At 42.2% G+C, this 20,109-nt stretch overlaps 2 protein-coding genes across 4 annotated transcripts in view; one reads left to right on the plus strand and one right to left on the minus strand.

The window, feature by feature from the left end:
* Positions 1-1,257: 1,257 nt before the first annotated feature.
* Positions 1,258-11,113, minus strand: abhd5a (abhydrolase domain containing 5a). Of its 2 annotated transcripts, none has more exons than XM_036539833.1 (7): positions 11,082-11,113; positions 5,930-6,015; positions 5,214-5,586; positions 3,988-4,142; positions 3,767-3,878; positions 2,635-2,821; positions 1,258-1,660 (listed from the first exon to the last, which is right to left on the minus strand). In XM_036539833.1, the coding sequence occupies exons 1-7, from the start codon at positions 11,111-11,113 to the stop codon at positions 1,571-1,573; spliced, it is 1,035 nt and encodes a 344-aa protein (XP_036395726.1). In that variant the 3' UTR covers positions 1,258-1,570. The 2 variants fall into 2 exon arrangements, with proteins under 2 accessions (XP_036395726.1, XP_036395727.1); XM_036539834.1 differs by lacking the exon at positions 11,082-11,113 and adding an exon at positions 7,659-7,735.
* A 1,313-nt stretch (positions 11,114-12,426) lies between these two features.
* ano10a (anoctamin 10a) overlaps positions 12,427-20,109 on the plus strand; it is a 32,991-nt gene continuing 25,308 nt past the window's right edge. Inside the window, exons 1-6 of one of the 2 annotated variants that reach the window (XM_036539853.1) lie at positions 12,427-12,512; positions 14,866-15,015; positions 15,862-16,059; positions 16,420-16,554; positions 17,442-17,561; positions 18,585-19,154. In XM_036539853.1, coding sequence (XP_036395746.1) covers positions 14,877-15,015; positions 15,862-16,059; positions 16,420-16,554; positions 17,442-17,561; positions 18,585-19,154 — 1,162 coding nt within the window. In that variant the 5' untranslated portion in view covers positions 12,427-12,512; positions 14,866-14,876. The other variant, XM_036539854.1, reaches the window with a different exon arrangement.

The following is a 20,109-nucleotide window of genomic DNA, read 5'->3' on the forward strand; positions in this document are numbered from 1 at the left end:
CTCTGAACTTTGAGCGCTTTCAGCGTCCGATACTCATATGCTTCACAGTGACAGCTGATATGTATGAGGTAGAGTTAAACAGAATAAAAACAAAACTAAAATCTGAAGAACTGATGTTAGTGAGATGCTTTCTGACCCTGCACCACAGACACCTGCTCACAGCAAAAACATACACCACCAGCAAGGCAGATAGCACCTATCTGCACCTTATACATCATCATCAGTTACATGGGTGAACTAACGTTATTTACATAATACAGTTATATGAGTAAGGTATGATGTATGACGTTATAACATATAACGCATTATGAATAATTAACTTTCTTTCAAGTAAAACTTCACTTACAACAACAACCACTCATCTTACTATTCCACAGTATACAATTCCATAGTAATACTATTCAATTCCAGCCTGACAGAGATTATAGCTGGGACAAAATTATGTGATCTCAGTCAAAACCAAGTGAAATGTTGTGTTCAGAAATCAATGTTTCTGGTCTTGTTTTTGCTTCCAGGCCATGTCCAGCCCCCTGTGCAACAGGACATCACCTGCACATAAGCACACTTGCTGCTTTTCAGGTCTGCAAGCACACGTCACAGCACTGTTAAGAGGCCAACACTGGTTAGGTCAATCGTAAAGAGTCATGCTGGCGATTAATGTAAAACAACTGAATCATTACACCAGCATTTGCATGTATCAACACAAAATAAGGATGTATTACCGCCTCAGGCAGCCCAGATCTGTGTCATGACAATTATGGAAATCAAAGATGCACACAAATGTACTGTTCATTATTCCTAAACCACAGTAAAACTGATCCTAAAACTTCCATTCCAGCATGGACATGTATTTAGTAACATACAAAACTGGCACACTAACATACAGATACAGAAGAACCATAACATATTAATGTAAAATATATCATACATACAAAATATATGTTGATCCACAGTTTTTCCTATGGGCTTAATCCCATAATTCAGAGGATGTCTTAGCCTGATGGCAGAATTGAATTGCAATGAGTCCTAAAGAGGTGAGTATTTCAAAAGAATAAAAATATTTCCCAAATAAATATTTCTAAACTCTCACTGAACAACACAGTATGGTCCTGGATATGTTGTGAAGACAATAGTTGTACACTTCTTATATATTTCTTTTCAAAAGAAAAATCATGTGAATAAAACTGAATAAACATACATTCAACAAACAAAATAAAACGAATTTGGATCAAAGAAAGAGATTCACAGCTGTCTTACGATCATATATGCACCGGTCTACAAGTCAATACGACAAGTAAAGTTTTCAGATAATACACTGGATATTTCAAAAAGAAAATCCAATTATCGGTCAAACAGGCATGGCACTAGTCATATTTCCAGCGTAAAACAGCACACCCCTATAAGCCACCCCCACCTGCCCTGGTGATGTAATGGAATATGGGTTGAAATGATGCTGGTTCTTTCAAAAAAGGCACTAACCCCTCAACCCCCTGCAGGACAGGCCAAGGCACAGAGCTGTGTAGGCCTCGATCCTGTGAGTGACACTTGCTTGGTGGCAGCGGGGGTGGCATCAATCCACTTGGTCACAGATCTGCAGGATTTGCTGGTTAAAGTCCTCCGGCTGGTCAGCATACACATAGTGCCCGGCCCCGCGGATCACCTGGGAGAGGAGAGGCGGCTGGTAAGAGAGGCTGCTGGGAAGGGTGGTCAGGTGACCCTAAGACCCCAAGTGGATGTCCAAAAAAATGTAAAAGGAAACATTGTGGTTTATAAATACCATCGAGTTGCCTCATAATCTCTGGTTTGCCCTTCTTCTATTGCAGATTAAAAGAGAAAATGGAGAAGAGTTGGCAAAAGTCTGTAGTAAAGTACTAAACTATAGGATAGGGCTGCACGATATAGCCGTTGCGATATATTGAATAACAGCTATCCCCGGTACGTGGCGTTAGGTTTCTTCCCGTATTGTTTTCCCTTTAGCCATACCTGATGCGGGAGCATGCAATGTGAAATGGCTCCGGGGGAAAAAACGCCACTCATATCTATTCAATGTTGATATTAAAGCTCTCAGTGTCTTAATAGTCATGATATCATGATGATATCATGACTGATATCACAGCAATAGCACTATGCTGCATCCATGTGGTAGATAGAAACACATGGCTACAAAGATAAAGAGTGAAAATATATGCCATGTGTTTCATAGGCAAGTTAACCAACATATAGATACAAGTGATATTTTTCTGCCCCGGAAGCATTTCACTGAACTTTGGAGGTGTGCTCCCGCATCAGGTATGACAAAAGGGAATAGAATACGGCCCTACTATAGGACTGCTGAATATCGGTTAGTGAGACAACACAGGAAATGCATAATTTTGTTTAGGATATTTTGTTTTCCTTTAGTTAAAAAAATCAGATCAAATGGTTTATTGCACTCAAATCTCTTGCAGCTAGCTTGTATCTCGTCTGGCCAACTACTGAAATCTGGTCATGCAGCACTTCTAACATTGTTGACTCCTTACATGGCTTTTTGCTTGTGTTGTACTCTGCCTCACTTGTGAGCCACTTTGGATAAAAGCATCGACCAAATGAATAAATGTAAATGCATAATGAGGACGAGGTGCAGGAAAAGCTTACAACGATCTCCACGTGAGAGTTAGGCCTCAGCTCTTTGATGGCAGCCCCGGAGTTCCCATCGATGCTGGAGCGCGACCCGTACACCACGCTGATGGGCACATCCTGCTGGATCAGACTCACTCTCTGCAGCATGGGATGCTTCGCCCAGCCGTACGGAATGGTCATGTTCTTAAAGGCCGTTTCTCCACTGCAACAGAACAAACACAGGTACACCTTTCACAGACGCGAGTTTCACAAGCGGGCAGTTCAGAACAATCTGGAGATCACATCTGCGTGGAGGTTTTCATCTTTATGTCATTACGTACTATGAATGTGTCTCTACATACAGTGAACACATTTACATTTTACATTTATTCATTTAGCAGACGCTTTTTATCCAAAGCAACTTACATAGGTTACAGTTCTTTACAATGTTATCCATTTATACAGCTGGATATTTACTGAGGCAATTGTGAGTTAAGTACCTGTTACGAGTTACGAGTCCTGCTCCTTAACCACTATGCTACACTGCCGCCCCATGTCTTCACACATCATGTCTTCACACATCAGAAACACTGAGGGATGTCTACACAACGCAGTAGCATTTTCTTCACACAGTTACTTACCCACATTATGTTCATGAAAACTTCCAGTGAGGATTTAAAGATAAACAGAAGGTGAGAATCCCAAAAACAGAGGGGACAGATTCCAAGCTGTTTCGTCAAGCTGACCACCTAATGACCACAGTCCTTACTGATCACTGTGTGCAACTGACCACATTGCCAAAACAGACTTTGTACAATGGCTATGAAATCACAGGATATCCCAAGTATCTTTGTTTCTCAGACTAATTTATGTCAAATTTTATATTCTGATAGGTATATTTAGGCAAGTTGGTCATGCTGTAAGAATAGCAGTGTTATTTTTGTGACTGTATTGAAAAAAGGAATCCCTACCAGCTGTAATTTTTGTGTACATGCTACATCTCACTGCTACAAAGCTCCAAAAGCATGTTTCTTCATATGAAAAGGGCTGCATTGATGAACTGTTGACTGTTGACACATGGTCCCAAGGTCTTCTTCATTACTGGTTGCCGCTCAATACAATCAAGGCATGAATACAAAGGACAACTGATCATGAGAGAGTGACTTGCCTTGGTGTCTGAACATTCAGGTGGTAGATGTACTCAGTGACGGTGTTGTCATTAAACATAGAGGAGAATTTCTTCTTGAAGTCCGGTCTGAGTGTTTGGACCAGCATAGGGCCTATGAGTCAACAGAGAGAGAGAGAGAGAGAGAGAGAGAGAGCAGATTGTTTAATGCCAGGTTACTACCTCTATCTTTTGTCCTCCTGGCCTACAAGGGGAGCTCTTACCCAGCGGGCCTGCCAGTCTCAGCCCTGCCAGTGGGTTGAAGGGGCTCAGCATGGCCCCCAGGGCTTTGATCCACACTGGGATTGGTCGGTCCTGATCACCAGTGTCGGGGCGCTCAGGGAACCCCCACGGCTCCACCAAAATCAGGTGCTTCACTCTGCAGAGGGGGTCAGAAAACACTCAGTTACAGCATATGCACGCATGTGTTCATGCACACACACACACACACACACACACACACTCATATTCAATGACCCACCGAAGGGAGGCTCTTCAGCTCTACCAACTCAATAAATAATTACCCTCTGAAAATGACAAGCCTAATCTGGGTGAATAATTCCCTGTCTTTGTGTATCTGATGACCTGGATTTGTGTGGATGTGCTTTAACAGTAATCCTGTGGAGCAGAGGCAGAAGCCATGACTCAAGAATACACAATGCAGCACGGGACTCAAAATGCAAAACAGGGAATGTTACAGGGGCCACCACAGTGCCTGACACGGCCTGAAACAGGGCTCAGAGCCTGCTGCACCCACAGGCATCTGGGGCATTTACATAACCATTTCAGGACAGGAAGCCGCTTTGTAATGACATCTGATCTCACGGAATGATACTGCATCACAAACACTTCTTAGACTGCTGAATGAGAACACAGATCTGTTTCAGCTAAAACATGAGCATGGCACGAAGGGGAGAGCTACTGTGGCACTTCAAAGATATAACAGCATTTCTGAGGATTCTACTGACATCATAATAATGCACTCAAAAAATTCTCTCAGGTCTGATGTGAATCCAGCTGACTGGGTATGTTTATAAAGCGCAGGGAGAATATTCCCTGAACAGAGGTATGGGTTTCCACCTGAACCATTACTATGATGAGCTCAGAACTCACCACCAATATCAGCCCTGCAGGCTGGCATCCTCTCTTTGCCCACAGAACACAAACATTTTTGTTATATCAATTTCCTGGGATCTCTTACTGCCATCATCATTACTAGATTTTCCATCTCTGTATCATCATTTTAGTATTTTGTGTAGATTTGATTCTTATTTTCACAATGCATTTTTGCCATGCACACTGCAAAGCACTATGGCACTCATCTCTCAAAGGGTTGGATGCTAAAATTAAATCTGAGGCAGCTGCTCAACACAGGAAAACACAGAGGTGTCACAGCAAGCTTGCGCACAAAGCACTCCCACCATGATGCACCCCCCCGGGTCCCTCTCACCTGGAGGGGAAGCTCAGGGAGTAAGAGGCCGCCAGGTAGCCGCCCAGGTTGTGCCCGACCAGAATCATGGCCTCCAGGCCCACTTTGGCCCGCCACTGCTCGATGGAGTCCACGAACTGCTGCTCCGCCTCGCAGGCGTCGCTGCTGAACTGCGGCCGGCTGCTCCGCCCGAAGCCCAGCAGGTCGAGGGCGTAGACGGGGCGGCGCTGGGACAGGGCGTCCAGGTTGAGCGCCCACAGCCCCACGCCCCCTCCGAAGCCGTGCAGCAGCACCACGGGCGTGGCGTCCTGGGCGCCCACGTTGAACATCAGCGTCCAGATTCTGTTCCCGTTGGAGATGTGAACGTGCTGCTGGGAGAACTTGCTGCTTAAAGCTGCAAGAAGAAATAGGCAGGCGGGCAGGGAGTGAGGCCACTGAGGTGAGGTGCGGTGACAGAAATCCTTTTGGGTTGGGGGAAAGAGGGGAGAACAGAGAGAAGAGAGGGGGAACAGAGGAGGGAGAGAGAGAGAGAGAGAGAGAGGGAGAGAGGAGACAGACAGAGGAGAGGGGGCACACAGAAGGAAGGGGATATGTTGCATTTCTCTGTGAATTCATTTTCTCCATTTAATTATTAACTTCTTAAGTTTTCTTTACTCATTAATAAAGCAAAGCGGGAAGACAACAGATGAAGCAGGAGGACACTGAAAGAACGAGAGGGCTAGAGGGAGAGCGCTCACACTGCAGCATCTTTGTCTCAGCCTCCTTCAGCTGGCACAGGGAGGACGGGCACCATGACGGCAGCCAGCTGGTCACCCACCAGGACCTGCAGAGAAAAACAGAAAGAGAGAGAGAGTCAAGAAGCACCGCCCACCTGGCCATGCAGTCCTGCAGACACCAGCAAACATGGCTGCCCAGAAGAGACCGGCTGTGCTCACACTGGCAACTCCAGTTGCTCCTGCCGCTGCCAGAGGTTGAGACAGAGCTGCATTTCATAATCAAATGAGGAAAATATACTGGAACAAGACAAACTTAGTTCCATGAAATAAATGCCTAATTTGCAAACTTCTCAGACCTTTAAAAAACATTCAATCCTCTTAGGAGAAGAGGGAAACAGACAGAGTGGTGGAGTATATATTGCTGCCTGCAACACTTTCACCAACTGAATGCACACACACTGTACGCCCTGATGCATATGTGCACTCATAAGGCCCCCTGCACACAGCATAGTAAGTAAGAGTGAAGGAGACCACTGCTTCAGCGTTTATAAAAAGCACTGCACAACATGACTCCTTAAACAAAGTTTGCCAACAGAAATTCATTTGTAATAGCAGCAAGAGGCATGTGACTACATTATATACTATGTACATCACCTAGTGGTGTGCAGGATCTATGAGATTAGATCTGATCTGAGAGAACAAGATGCATGACTTGTGGTATGTTGACTGATGGTGGGGGAATCCATTTCCAGCTCTTTACAAAACATCATCTTTCTCCCTGTTTCGGTCACCAGGCAGAGCCTCATCAGACTGCAGGGCTTGTCCAGCGCGCAGCACCGGGCCGCTGATATTGATTTGCTTTAGCGATGGCAGGTCTGGCAGATGCAGCTCTGATGACAGACTAAGAGGCGCCGCGATAGGAGACAGGGAGATGATCAGGTCTTAACCCTGCTGCGTCCAGAGGTCTGAAACTGCTGGTTTTACAGCACGGGCACCAGATTTGTTCGCACACAGTCCATGTGTATGATTTAAGCACATTTCTGCCTGAAAAACACTCAATGGAATTGTATCATTACCTGGTTCCATATTTAGTGTACTAGGGGTTATTTTTGCCAAAATAACTTTGTTGTTATTCCTTAACTAAATGAGATTAAAAAGAACACTGAGTACGTCCAGACAGACATCGTCCTGATGTGATTATTCAGAGTACAATGACAACTGACGTTGTAAACCAATGAAATCACATTGTAATACTTCCTTGAGACACCTGTGTGTTCAGTTCAGTGGATATGAACCCAATACAGAAATATTTGGAGAGCTGTAATCTGCAGTAAAGTATAATATCTATGCATTGAGTGCTACTGTAGGTGATGACTGTAAATACATCTAAGCAATAAACCTACTATTTCATGTGGTATGCAATATTACAGACAAAATGGAAATATATATTTATTTCTATTGTTAAATTTTTGATGAAGTTTATACTTTTGGCATATTAAAGCATTTTCTGTATAATATTTCAACTTATCTTACACTACAAAAAGCAATAATCAAAGGGTCTTGGTTAGTAGGTAGTAAACATCAAACTGTAATAAGATTAGATATTGAGAGTCTTGGTGGGGACTGTCCACACAATGTTTTCTTGAAGCAAACAGAACCCTCACAATCCTTACTCTCATGATCATGTTGTTATGGTCATCACAGACCAAAATCTAACCAAATTAGGTCAGCCAAACTTATATAAACCAACCTTTGGAAAACTGAAGAAATCACTTGCTCTCACAAAACTCCATCTGAACACTGACTGCTCCACCAAGTCCAATTAATCAATCTGTATGCTATGCTGCAACTGGGGAGATAGACTTTGGTCAGTGAGTCCTATCTAGGAAACATGAATGCCAAATATGCATTAGGGGACCCACCCAAGCCAACAAACGGCACGCTGGGACAAATTTATGATTCTTATCACACTGTATGACACATAACTGAAGAGTATCCAGGTTAAAGGTTAATATCTGGAGAGAGAGACTGAGGACAGAAAGAAAGAATATGAGATGCACACAATGTGACCAGAGTACAGCCTGAGAGGGCTGCACTGATGTGCTGAATTTGAGCAGTACTGCTATTTGCTTGGCCTGTACGGCACATGCGACAAAAACATGCAGCACTGATGCTCCAGGCAGCTGTTCCTGGCATCCAGACGTCCCTCTCACCCTTAGGGAGGAGCAATGGGGAATCACAATCCCTCCACAGGAAGAAGAGTGTGCTCATAGGGAAAAAAATCAGCATCTTGAGAAATGTCCATAGCTGCTCCCCTTCCAGCTCGAACTCAACCACCCCTCCCGATGCCCTGGCTCCTGGCCACACACGGAACAGCCCCGAAAAAGCACTCCCTTTGTAGGACAGAGGTCCTGCGTGCTTCTGCTGTGCCCCTTGGGCATAACTGCCCCCTTTATCAGTAGTACTTAGGTTTTTTTTTGTTTTTTTTTAACAGAGTGCCTCTTCAGGCTGAAATTAGTTGCTTCTGAACTCACCACTTTGGACATAAATGCAATATACAGATAGGCATCCATCAATCGACAAAATTCATCAATTTGTTTTTGTCTTTGTTGCTTTAGAAGGGTCTAGTAAAGGGAAATCTTGCCCTTGCCCAAAGCCATGGCTTCTGAAGGCAGGAAATCAATCCATTTTCAGTGTCTGACATTTTCTCACTTCACTGTAGTAACTGAATTACACTGAAATACACAGCCCCACACAGGAAAGGACACAACATCCACATCGAATGGGACCACAAAGCACAACTTAACCCCACATAGGAGAGGATGATACAGCACAACCCCACACGGGGGGGTTTGTATAATCCTTCAGAAGAGTGGGGAGGAAGATTGGGTGCTGGATCTTGATACATGCTGGCAGGCGCATGCAGGCACAGGTTAAGCAAAGCGAAGCTATGTGGAAGCGGTGCGTGAGGGTTAGTCACACAATCACACCGTCACAAACACACACTAAGGTGGTCGGGGGGGGGGGGGTTACCTTGCGGTCGACTCCAGGAACCGCAACAATTTGTAGAACAGATTATGAAAACCAAGATGCAGCAGTATTCGGTGAGCAGTGCTAAGACTAAAAGATAGAAAATAAAAGAAAGAAAAGAGAACTACATTTCTAACACTGAAAAAAGCTAAGCAATGCTTTAAAATACTGTTAGTGCAGCCTTAAGTATGTCTAGTAACATACAATTTACATTTCTGTTATTCAGCGGATGCTCTTATCCAGAGTGACTTACAAGATGTGAGATGTAGCGTGCCATTTACATGCACTCATTATTGCCTTACTGAATCCCTATATCGGCACTGAAAATAACTGAGGGTTTATTTTAATCAAACTAACATATCTACATATTACAAAATATGAGATGCCCCTAGTACTTGTTTTATCTTATAAGTATTTTTTCCTTTATTTTTCTCTACTGTAAACACCAGCATTTGAATTAGTGACAAGTGCAAATATTTTGATGTAGTCTCTGCATAGGCACATCCCTAAGATATAAAACCATTTCACGCTGCAATTGTGGAATGTCTTTTTAAATAAGAAAAAACACTAACAAGTGCCTGAACCCCACTCAACGCTTTGCAGTAAACAGATTGGTCCACTGAGGAAACACGTACCTAAATCGTACTGTACTTCCACTGTTATATCAATGCCAACTGTGATTAAAGTAGAACCAACAGTGAACGATAAATTACTCTAATAACCTGATCATGATCCACGTCAATTAGGCTGAATGCCACTTAACCTTCTTTCTCAAAAATAATTAGTCCAATAAACAACTGATTCCCATACATCATCAACAGCCTGCTAACCAGTTATCCAATTACCCAGTTTAAGTACTTTCTGGTTATAATGGTAAAGTGAGACTTCATGAACTGCAAAATGGGGGAGGTATCAGGGGTTAACTGTACTATATAGAGTGTGGCACCCATCAGCTGTGCCAGAACAAAGAATCTTTTGTGTATGCATATCTAATCAAAATTAAACAATACCACTCTCATTTTTACTACACCCACTTTTCCACAAAAGCACATTTAACATTTTATATGTATTTGTCTATTATTGACAAATACAAGACAGAGGTTCATCCAGTTGATGGAGTATCAAGTTTTTTATTTTTGTTGTTGTTTTTTTTTTTTTTTTCTAATTCGTAAATTACTAAACCGTACAGCTGGATACAAATTTTTCTTCTGGAAATAAAATGCATACAAAAAAAAAAAACAAAAAAAAAAACAAAAAAAAAAAAACCTACTGCTAATCAAGAGCAAAGAATAACAGACCAACTCTTCATAAAGTAGACTACAGCTGGCTAGCCTAAGTTTGCTAACTAGTGATCGACTAGTGATTGGACGAATCAGCTTGTACTTCGACACATCTGTGTGAGTTTAATTAGTTCCTGGCTAACTGGACAGCAAATGCAGAACACCTAGACGTGTCAAGGTAAGTTATGCATTTAATAATAATAATAATAACAATAATAAATAAATAAATAAATAAACACTAGGCATAACATTGGTGTGCTCTGTTTAGTTAACCTAACGCTGTAAAAGGGGGTAGTTAGCTGGGGACCTATCAAATAAGAGAAATGGTGTTATTGCAGCCTATTCAAGAATAACAGTAGCCAAGACAGGCTATATCTTTTCCCTTTAAAAACGACTAGCATCGATGCCTGCTCTGGCTAATGAGCTAATTTATTTGCTGTCTTAACTAAGTAACAATATTTTTACTCAGCTAGGCTCTAACAAACAAAACTTTCTCTACACTTCGCCACTTTCACTTTCTTTTACTGTAACACAGCGATCGTGTAAGCTGACCACCTATTTGTTAGCTAGTTAGTTATAAGTTGTCACATGCTCTTGCATTGTCATGTTTTTTTATTGAACATATGATTAGCTAGAGTGTAATTTCTCTTAAATCGGAGTCTAAGCATGACTCCCATGAACGAGAAGGAACTTAGGTAACAACAGCAGCTGAACGATTTCATGACCCTTCTTCTCACAGACGTAAGGAGTCAAGCAGTCAGATAATATTTTTCTTCATAAATGCTCGAGTGCAGACTACACGACACAGAATAAATAAAGGGTCCAGCGAAAATAAATATTATGACAGCTGTCTCAGTTCTTACCCCCTCTCAGTTGACACCGTGCCTTCGGCCATCTTTCTCACGCAGTTAACGTACAGTGACGTTTCGTTTGAGAGAGTATATCCTAAGGGGCGTGGTTAATGACGTGATCCGTCAGGAGCGACCCTCGCACAGGTTGTCAAACACGGTTGTAGCCACCCTAGATAGACTGCACTGATCTGTGATACAGTGATCAGTTATAAAGCTATTTTTGCTAATTTAATTAACCAGTCGCCACATTTTAATCAGAAACAATCCAGTGGGGATGACTATACACACACACACACACACACACGCGCACAGTTTACAACAAATTCAATTTTACACTTTATAGTTATTAGTTGAAGACTTTCGTCCCTGTGTAGAGGGCTACGCAGGTACCATAGAACAACAATGCAAGGAAGCTTGCTTCTTTAATGTTTTATATAATATTATAATATAATAATTTTTAAAATATCCATTATTGTTAGATTTCCATAGTTTGGACTACTATCATTATTAGTTGTGTGGTGTAGGCCTAGTTATTAATTACACAAATTAATGTTTTGTATACTTTTGGCTAGTAAACAATGGAAGTCTTTTGTCAACCTGGAATCATGACTTGATCTGCAATCAACACAACCAATCCTCGTTGACGATCAGGCGTACTTTTTGACAGCTGACCCTTAACTAACGCCAAGACCACTAAACACCTGAATATTGGTCATTAACCACTGACACAATTTTCAAGGGTCAAACCACGAAAACAGGACACATAATACGGTTAACATGTTAGTAATCTTCATATCTGGAGCTTTCATGGGGGCTAAGTAGCCTGCAGTAGCGATGTGTAGCCAACTGTATGTATGTCGCGAGACCACATAGCCTACAATGCTGAATGAGTGAAACTGAAAGATTGTTTGTTTGGCTCGGACCGTTACACACCAGCTAAAATAAACATAATTGCCCACTGGAATGCGAATATAAATCATTTCTTCAAATTTTGTTCAATAAGAATTCGCTATATATTTATAATACAATTCGAGGCGTCAGATCGTAGAATAGCTGTAAGTACTTTCCTTGAACGATTCCGTTTTTACAGTTTTGCTTGAGCGGTGAAACGGAACAGGTAGCGGGTGTTATGGCTAAGAGAAGACCGAGCCTTGATTATAGTTTTTGGTATAATCGTCGCATGTTGTGAGCACTGCGTTGGAAGTTGCGTGGGAAGCTAAGTCGTCGTTAGATTCCTATAGGTACACTGCACTTGAAGTTCGACGCTGGCGTTGCACTCTGTGCTGACTGAAAAGGGTGTGTTTTCTGCTCGGCTCAGTTCTGCTGCGCCTGCTTGTCGCCTCGGTGACGTGGAGAAACTGCACTGTACCACCAGCATAACTCGCTGTTCATACAGACAACATTGATAAGTCAAGGTACTCCACCAGTTCGCCTTCCAAGAAGGTCAGTTACCCATTACTTCTGTTGTAGGAGGTCGATTTTTATATTGTAAATTGTGCAAACAATTGAGAGGTCTGGTAAGTAATAGGACATGTAAGCAGTGCTGTTTAACACAGGCCTAGCCACAGAACTCATGGTCTCCTTGTATGTTTTGTATGTTGCGTGTTAGCGAGACAGCTGGTTGGATATAACAGAATATCGTTTTCCGTGTCAAAATTAAGCTTTTCTCTCCACAGACAGTCATCTTGCGACTAGCTAGCTAGCTAAACATTGGGCGTGCAGTTTAAACTCCGCCCTGTGATTCCCCAGTGAATATTCTTGTTTTACAAAGTCGCATATGTAACACTCGCAGCGGAATGTCACTAAATGTGTGCCTCATTCATGAAACATGTAAACATTTTACGCTGAAACATCAGCTTGCCAGCTAGCGCTTAGGAGACTGTAAATAGCCGCACGCCGTTGCCCGATTTGACATAATCGTGTTCATTTGACTACGGTACAACCAAGCGATTGTACAGTGTAGAACTCTTGACAGAACTACCTTGAAGTCAGATCGTTTCTCTGCCTTATTGTTGAACTCAACCGATGAATATTATGATGAAAACTTGCACAGTTTGACACAGTAATATTAGTATAGTTTATTTTAGACAACCATCTCGTCACATCTTTGGGAGCAGAACTTGCTCTTGTGACCCAGTGTGCTAGCTTGATTTTGTCGACAAGTTGTTATAGCCAGGTCAACGAGCTAAAACTTTGACAAAACGTTATTCTCCTGTTGTAATGCCCAATGAGTGAGTTATTTAAACGTATTTAATCCGATCCTAAGTAATGCATTACAACGTGCTACACCTTTGAACTTACTCTCTCGTGGAATGTGTGCGTCCAAGTGTATCGGTGCAAATGTGGACCGTTTTTGGGTAAAATGTACATTTTGGTTTTAAAGGCACTTTGATCAGTAGGTTACATATAAGAAACCCTGCCGTGTTTCTTAAACTTAGTCCTTGTGGGATAATGCCTGTATTGGTTTTTATTCTCACCTGGTCACCTGACTTTTCTGTAATTATACCTGTGTATAGGTTTGGACTTGATATCACTTTATATGCAGGGCTATATGCTGTTAGAACTTTTATTTATAGATATGAGCTGTTGGATCCATTTGTTCTAACAAGGATACAAGTACAGGTGTTGCTGTAAATTATTTCAATTCATTTGAACCTCTAAACAAGTTGAGATAACAGTGTGTTTAACTGTATGTAGAGTTCTCTGGGGCCTAGAACTAAGGAAGTCCAAAATTCAGTTTAGTTGCAAGCAGCTAATACAGGTACCAGACACTGCAACAAAATGGATTTCATATTGTTTTACAAAGAGCCATCACATTTAACTGCCAATAGGTCTCTATAATTTAAATCCTAAAAAGTTGTGCTTAAAGTAGCTTATGAAAGCTAGTCTGTCCAATAAAGAAACAATCTGTGTGCATTTGAAAGAGGAGAACAAATGAATGATCTGTCTATAGTTTACATCAAGAAATCTAGGAGGAGATGTTTAAGTGCTAAACGTAATGTGTATAATTATTATATTATTCCATATGTGGCACAGTATAAGTGCATAGGTTTTCATTATGATCAGCCTAATTGTTGTTTTATATAGAATGTGGCTGTTGGGAGCTAAAAGTGCTGTGCACCTATAATCCTGCACCTCTTACAAAAATGCACAAAATGTAGTTTTGTGACTTTCAGACAAACTGTATGGATTTTATGTCAGATGTTGGGGGAATGAAGAATTCAGTGAAACATCTGCACAAGAACAGCAGGATGCCAGACACCGCTGTTGCTAGGCCCCCTAACTTTAATTGGAACCATTTGACTAAACTTGATCAAGGACCAGGTGATAACATTGAATGAAAAGCTTGATTTTACCTTTCGGTTATCACATACTCAGCTCCATGTGGTTTTCTGAATGAAATATGCAAGTATTGTAACAGTGATGTGATGCATTTCTATGCAAGGTAAATAACACCTATCTCATGTGTGTGAGTTTCAGAACACTAGCACACAAAGAACAATATTTGAATGTGCAGGTATATATATTCAAATAGAGTCTCAGGTACATCTGTTGTATTTGAACATGAGATAATTTTTCATTGGCTATTAAATATATGTTATCATCAGTGTAGCTTATAAGGGCTTTCACCTGAGTTTATGGATATAGCCTATAGATAAGGGTCGGATGTTGGCAGGCAACACCCTGCCACCAGGGAAGAGTTAGAAGTAAGTGTTCACCTTGCCTTTTCTGTGTCTGTTTAGTGTAAACCCGCAGATAACATTGTACTTCATGAGTGTATTTTTATATTGTGCAGGAGCGTAGAAAATGAAAAGAGGCTTGTCCGTTTCTGACAGCGATGGACACGCATTTACTCCGCTCGTGGTTATTGAGCTGGCTGAGGATGTCAAAGAGGAGGCGGTAGCATGGCTGCTGAACAGGATGAAGGACAGACAACAGCAGGGAGGTAAGGACCCAAGTCTGTCCAACACCCTCTCGAGACACAATGGAGATGCTGTGCCGCCTTCCCGGACCTTAGTAACTTTCCATTACCCTTATTGCTGCCGTTCAGCTTTTGCTCTTTCTGGGTAAGGAATTGATTTTCTGCAGGTTTCACAGTTCTGATTACAGGAAGTGGATTGCACAATTTAGAGAAGTTGACGTGGCTGGCTGGACTTGACACAGATTTCATAAAGATTTTCTGATATTTTCACTGAATCCGTGCAGAAGAAAAACGCATACAATGGATCAATAGATGGAGCCATTCATGAAATAAATTAACTGTAACTTTCATACCTGCAACAGACTTAAACCTTACTACACATGGTGTGTGCCACAGTGAGGTGTGCCAGGTTGAGAGGTTAACCTTGCTTACATGTAGAAAATGCATAAAATCCATTTTTTCAGCTTTACTGTAACAACAGTGGCTCTAACCACAAGCCTGCTTAAGCAGTTGAGTCCAGTACAAATGGTTTAGCCAGGTTTAACTATTAGCCAGATTTATTCAAGTTAAATTTCATTTAATATACCTGCACAACTCTTTAGAAAGAACATGTGACATAGGTTTTGCAGATCACATTTGATTTTTCAATTGGAATATTTCAGGAAGGTATGCTTTTACAGGAAATTACTTTTTTTGTTGTAATGTATGCTGTTTTGATTTTAATTCTGTGGAAAAAAAACAGACCCTGGAGAAATCTTTATCATTGTGCCTGAATGTTTTGCATGGGGCTGAATAAGTGTATTTGTCTCTCATCTGAGGGCATGCGGAGCCTGTCGTCCTCATACTCACCTACTGACTGTCTTCTGACAGGGGCTGAGCTGTTGGTGGACCAGCTGCCTCTAGAGGGCCAGGGTGATCAGAAGGGGAACCCAAACGTGTTTGTCGTTGGGGCCACTTGGCAGAGGCTTTTGTACGGAGCTGAGGATGTGGGCCTGGTGAAGGAGTTCAATGATGGCTCTATGAGGGGGTTCACCTATGCCAACAAGGACAACTTCAGAGACTTTCATGGTACGGAGGCGACTGAACAAACTGACCATGAACCCAGATTCATGCTGTTCGATTACAACCCTCAAGGGCACTCCGCTGGTTCTTATGAGTTCAACTTCATTTTTATAATATCTTAGGCATAGTTTAAATGTATAGAGTAGCAGTTCTGTCAGTCCTTTCTTGGGTGACGGTATGGCATAGGAAAGGAACCTAAAATCAGAAGATTGCAGGTTCAGATCCCTCATGAAATATAATTTCTGTTGTCCTTTGTGGAGAATGCTGTCTGTACAGTGAACTGTGCAGGGCATGATGATGATGAATACCATTGACACATCAGCACTTTACAGTATGTGGGGTTTGGCTGTTGTGTGTAACATCCAGGTGATGGGGATGGATTCCTCAGCATGGCGGAGTGTCAGTACATCGTTAAACATGGGTTGGACATCCTGCGGGCCAAAGACGAGACGCATATCCCTGGATATCCTCAGGTGAAGCTCTACCCGGGGAAATCCATCAGTAAGTCTGCCGCACCACTTCCACTTTCATCCACTCTCAGTGCTGGCTTTAGTGACACAGAGCTGATATAGAGGCATATAGCATACTTATGTCTGTGTGTCTGTTTGCCTCTCTTTTAAACATCAAGTTTTCATCTTCCTTGTGTCTTCCTTGTATAATCACGCACAGGAAACCCTGAGCACTTGGTCATGTGTTTCTAGTTTCCCTGAAGAGATTTGATAATGTAATAAGGAATTTCGACCAAATCCCAGAAACATCTTCTGCACTCCGGGGGTTGCCTAGCGACCCTTCACACAGATATTTATGCTGAAGGGTCTGTTTGTTAATCCTAATGAAATGGCTGGCGCTTCCATTTTTCAAGGAAAGACTTGTCAAGTCAAACTTAAGAAAACCTTGTCTTTAAAAACAGCTTGTAGATGATGGAAAGGTAATTGGAGTACCCCCCAGTAACTAGTGTTCCATCTGCAGATGAGTTGTGTTGCCTGTGGTGTGTCTGGCTACCAAACTAGGTTGAAATACATAGTTTCCTTTCACCACCTCAGGCTGAGGTTTTAGATAAGTGTGTACTTCATATTTAAGGCACATTTGATTTAATGTCTTCGGTAGTTAGCATTATTTTGCGAACTGCCCCTTTTCTGAAGTTCTGAAAAGCATATGTATGTATATGTATACGCCGTGTTATTTATGTCTCTGGTAACAAACAATCAGATAATTAAGTGATCTTAGGCAACACATCTTTTTTAAACTTTTTTAAACCAATGTATTCCTCTGCATTAATGTAAATGGATTGACAGTATTTTATCTGAATCTGTATGGAATCTACTATGTGGCAGCAGGGGATGTGCATTAATGTAAATTGACTGTCAGTGATGTTTTGTTTGACTCAGTACGCAGGATGCAGTCAAAGGGCATACTGCTGCAGATTTTCCCTCTTCATGAGAAAGAGGGCTTGAAGAAGCTCTCGCTCTCCTGGTATCGAAAGGTGAAGCTATCCTATCAGCCCCTTGGTAAGTGTTCAGTTGAAATAGCCCTTTGTTATTGTACATGGTCAGGCTGTTCAGTATTTGCATGTGTAAAACAGTTAAGTTATATCCTGAATAAACTGGATGTGACACTGGTGAGCTGAACAAGCAAGATTGCCGGTTTTAAATGTTACCTGTTTTTAGTTGAACATATCTTTGTAACCAGCCAGACTAGTTTGCAACATATCACCCTTATTAAGAAACTTCAGAGATGTATTATTTTGTCTTGGTTTTTATTCTGAAACGACTAGCTTTTGAACAGGTTGTCTTTCCATTTGTCATGTTCATTAATAAATCATTTATAATATTTGGCTAATCCCTTGACTGAAAAAATACTAAGCAATTACAAAATGTAGTCTCGCTTTGCCATTTAAGTGCATTGAACTGCAGCTGAATACTCAACAGACAACCATCAAAAAATGAAAGCAGGAACAACGCACGCAGCATCCTGCCTGCCATTCTTCCATTCTTCTGCCTTAACTAGGCCAGCATATCTTTGTAGTGGGAGGAAGCGCCATGTGCTGAGCTGGAATTAAAGAATACATTTGGCAGATATGGTTTACCACACCTCTGCTCTTCTGCAGCAGTGCAGGGCTGAAGAGGGTGTTCCACAGGTGCCGGTCCATATGCTCTCACAATCCTTTAGCGCTCGACAGCATCTGTGTTAATGTCTGTACTCCCACAATCTCTTTGAGCTCAGTACTGTGTAATGCTTTGTGCTGGATTAGACTGAAGACCCCTTTAACATCATGCACACAATTACGTTTTCAAAAAGTAGCACACCTTAGAAAGAGCAAGAGCATTTCTCTTAATTGAACTAAAGCCCAAATATGTATGTTTTTGTATATATTTATTATCAGCATGTAATAAAAGAATGAATAAGATGTCAGTAGGTCTTGTTAGTGTTCAGTCAGGGGCACCATTGAGGAAATGGAGATTCTATTGAGGGCTTTTATTGTAAGCTGCTGAATATGAAATGCTGATCAAATCAGATTTTCCCCCTCACAGATGACATCCGACAGTATTTCGGCGAGAGTCTGGGGCTGTACTTCGCCTTCTTGGAGTATTTCACCTTCGCCTTAGCGCCCATGGCCTTCATCGGGATACCCTACTACCTGTTCGCCTGGGAAGACTACGACAAGTACGTGCTGTTCGCCGTCTTCAACCTGGTGTGGTCCACGGTGATCCTGGAGGTGTGGAAGCGCTACAGCGCCTCGCTGGCCTACAGCTGGGGTACGCTGAGCAGGAAGAAGGCCTTCGAGGAGCCCCGGCCGGGCTTCCACGGGGTGCTGGGCCTCAACCCTGTCACCGGCCGGGAAGAGCCCATCTACCCCAACGCCAAGAGGCAGCTGCGGATCTACCTGGTGTCGGTACCCTTCGTGCTCTTCTGCCTCTACCTGTCGCTGCACGTGATGATGATCTACTTCGACATGGAGGTGTGGGTGATGGCGCTGCACGACGAGGAGCCCACCGTGGGGACCGGCCTGCTGCTCTTCGTCCCCAGCATCATCTACGCCGTGGTGATTGAGGCCATGAACCGCCTGTACCGCTACGCCGCCGAGTTCCTCACAGAGTGGGGTGAGCATCGCATTGTAGCATTTGGTGCTAAGTGTCAAATGAGTGTACAGCTGCTTGAAACCTCTCGTTCCTGCCGATCTGGACCTTGCCACAATGCCAGTTCATCACAAGATTAGCTAGATCAGCCATGCGCCACTCCAGCATCACTAAGCTTTGCTTGTTTCACATGAACCACATTGTAGCATATTGTATATTCTATACTAATATATATTATGTATGTATTAAATATTCTACACTAATTGTAATATTGCTGTTTCTTAGCTAAATGATGTGAAAGTCTGCCTACAGTCTTCTTTTAAAAATAGGCATTTTGTTCTTTGCTGCCATATCATACTATGCTGCTTACCCTGTTAAAGGCTACTATCCAGCCAAATATAGTGTAGCAAAGTATAATGTGACCAAATATACAGTGACAAAATATACTGTACCAGACATCCATTACCATGCCTTCTTAAACAGGAATCTCTCCTGTATTTCCCCGCCCTCTCATCAACCAGGATAGTGGGTGATCCTGTCTAATTTAGTGACTCTGTGAATTCACTGATGAGGAAAAGGTCATGATAAATAAAACTAGGAAACATCAGGTGACATTATAATGAGAATTGAGAAACACTGATACATTGGTAGAAGAAATCATGTGACAAGTCTTATGAATGTGGTGTAGGCAAGCCGGGCGATGATGTCACCCTTCATTGAGGGGGTGGAAGGAGCTGTCCTGTGTGAGAGTTCTGCGTTTTGCAGAACAGACATGGGCACTCATCACAGATAAAGAGCAGTTTTAACTTCTGTGTTAGACATCTCACCAATTCATCATTTTCCCTCCAGATATTTATTTGTAGCTCAGCTATTTGTGTAGAATGTAGCAGTAAGCGTTGGCTGTCCTCAGTTGTTTGACATCTGAACCTCACAACCCTGAAAATGCTACTAGTTCATCACAAGCAAAATATTTTCACTA

Source organism: Megalops cyprinoides, chromosome 10 (genome assembly GCF_013368585.1).
Source record: "Megalops cyprinoides isolate fMegCyp1 chromosome 10, fMegCyp1.pri, whole genome shotgun sequence".
Classification (NCBI taxonomy): Eukaryota; Metazoa; Chordata; class Actinopteri; order Elopiformes; family Megalopidae; genus Megalops; species Megalops cyprinoides.

Bases quoted from the DNA above. Each gene is read 5' to 3' on its own strand.
- abhd5a (XM_036539833.1), bottom strand. From the start codon at position 11,113: ATGGCCGAAGGCACGGTGTCAACTGAGAGGGG. The intron at 3,879-3,987 runs GTAAGAGCTCCC...GTTGACTCATAG, and splicing joins GAGACTGGCAGGCCCGCTGG to GCCCTATGCTGGTCCAAACA. The intron at 2,822-3,766 runs GCAAGTCACTCT...GTTCTGTTGCAG, and splicing joins CTGAATGTTCAGACACCAAG to TGGAGAAACGGCCTTTAAGA.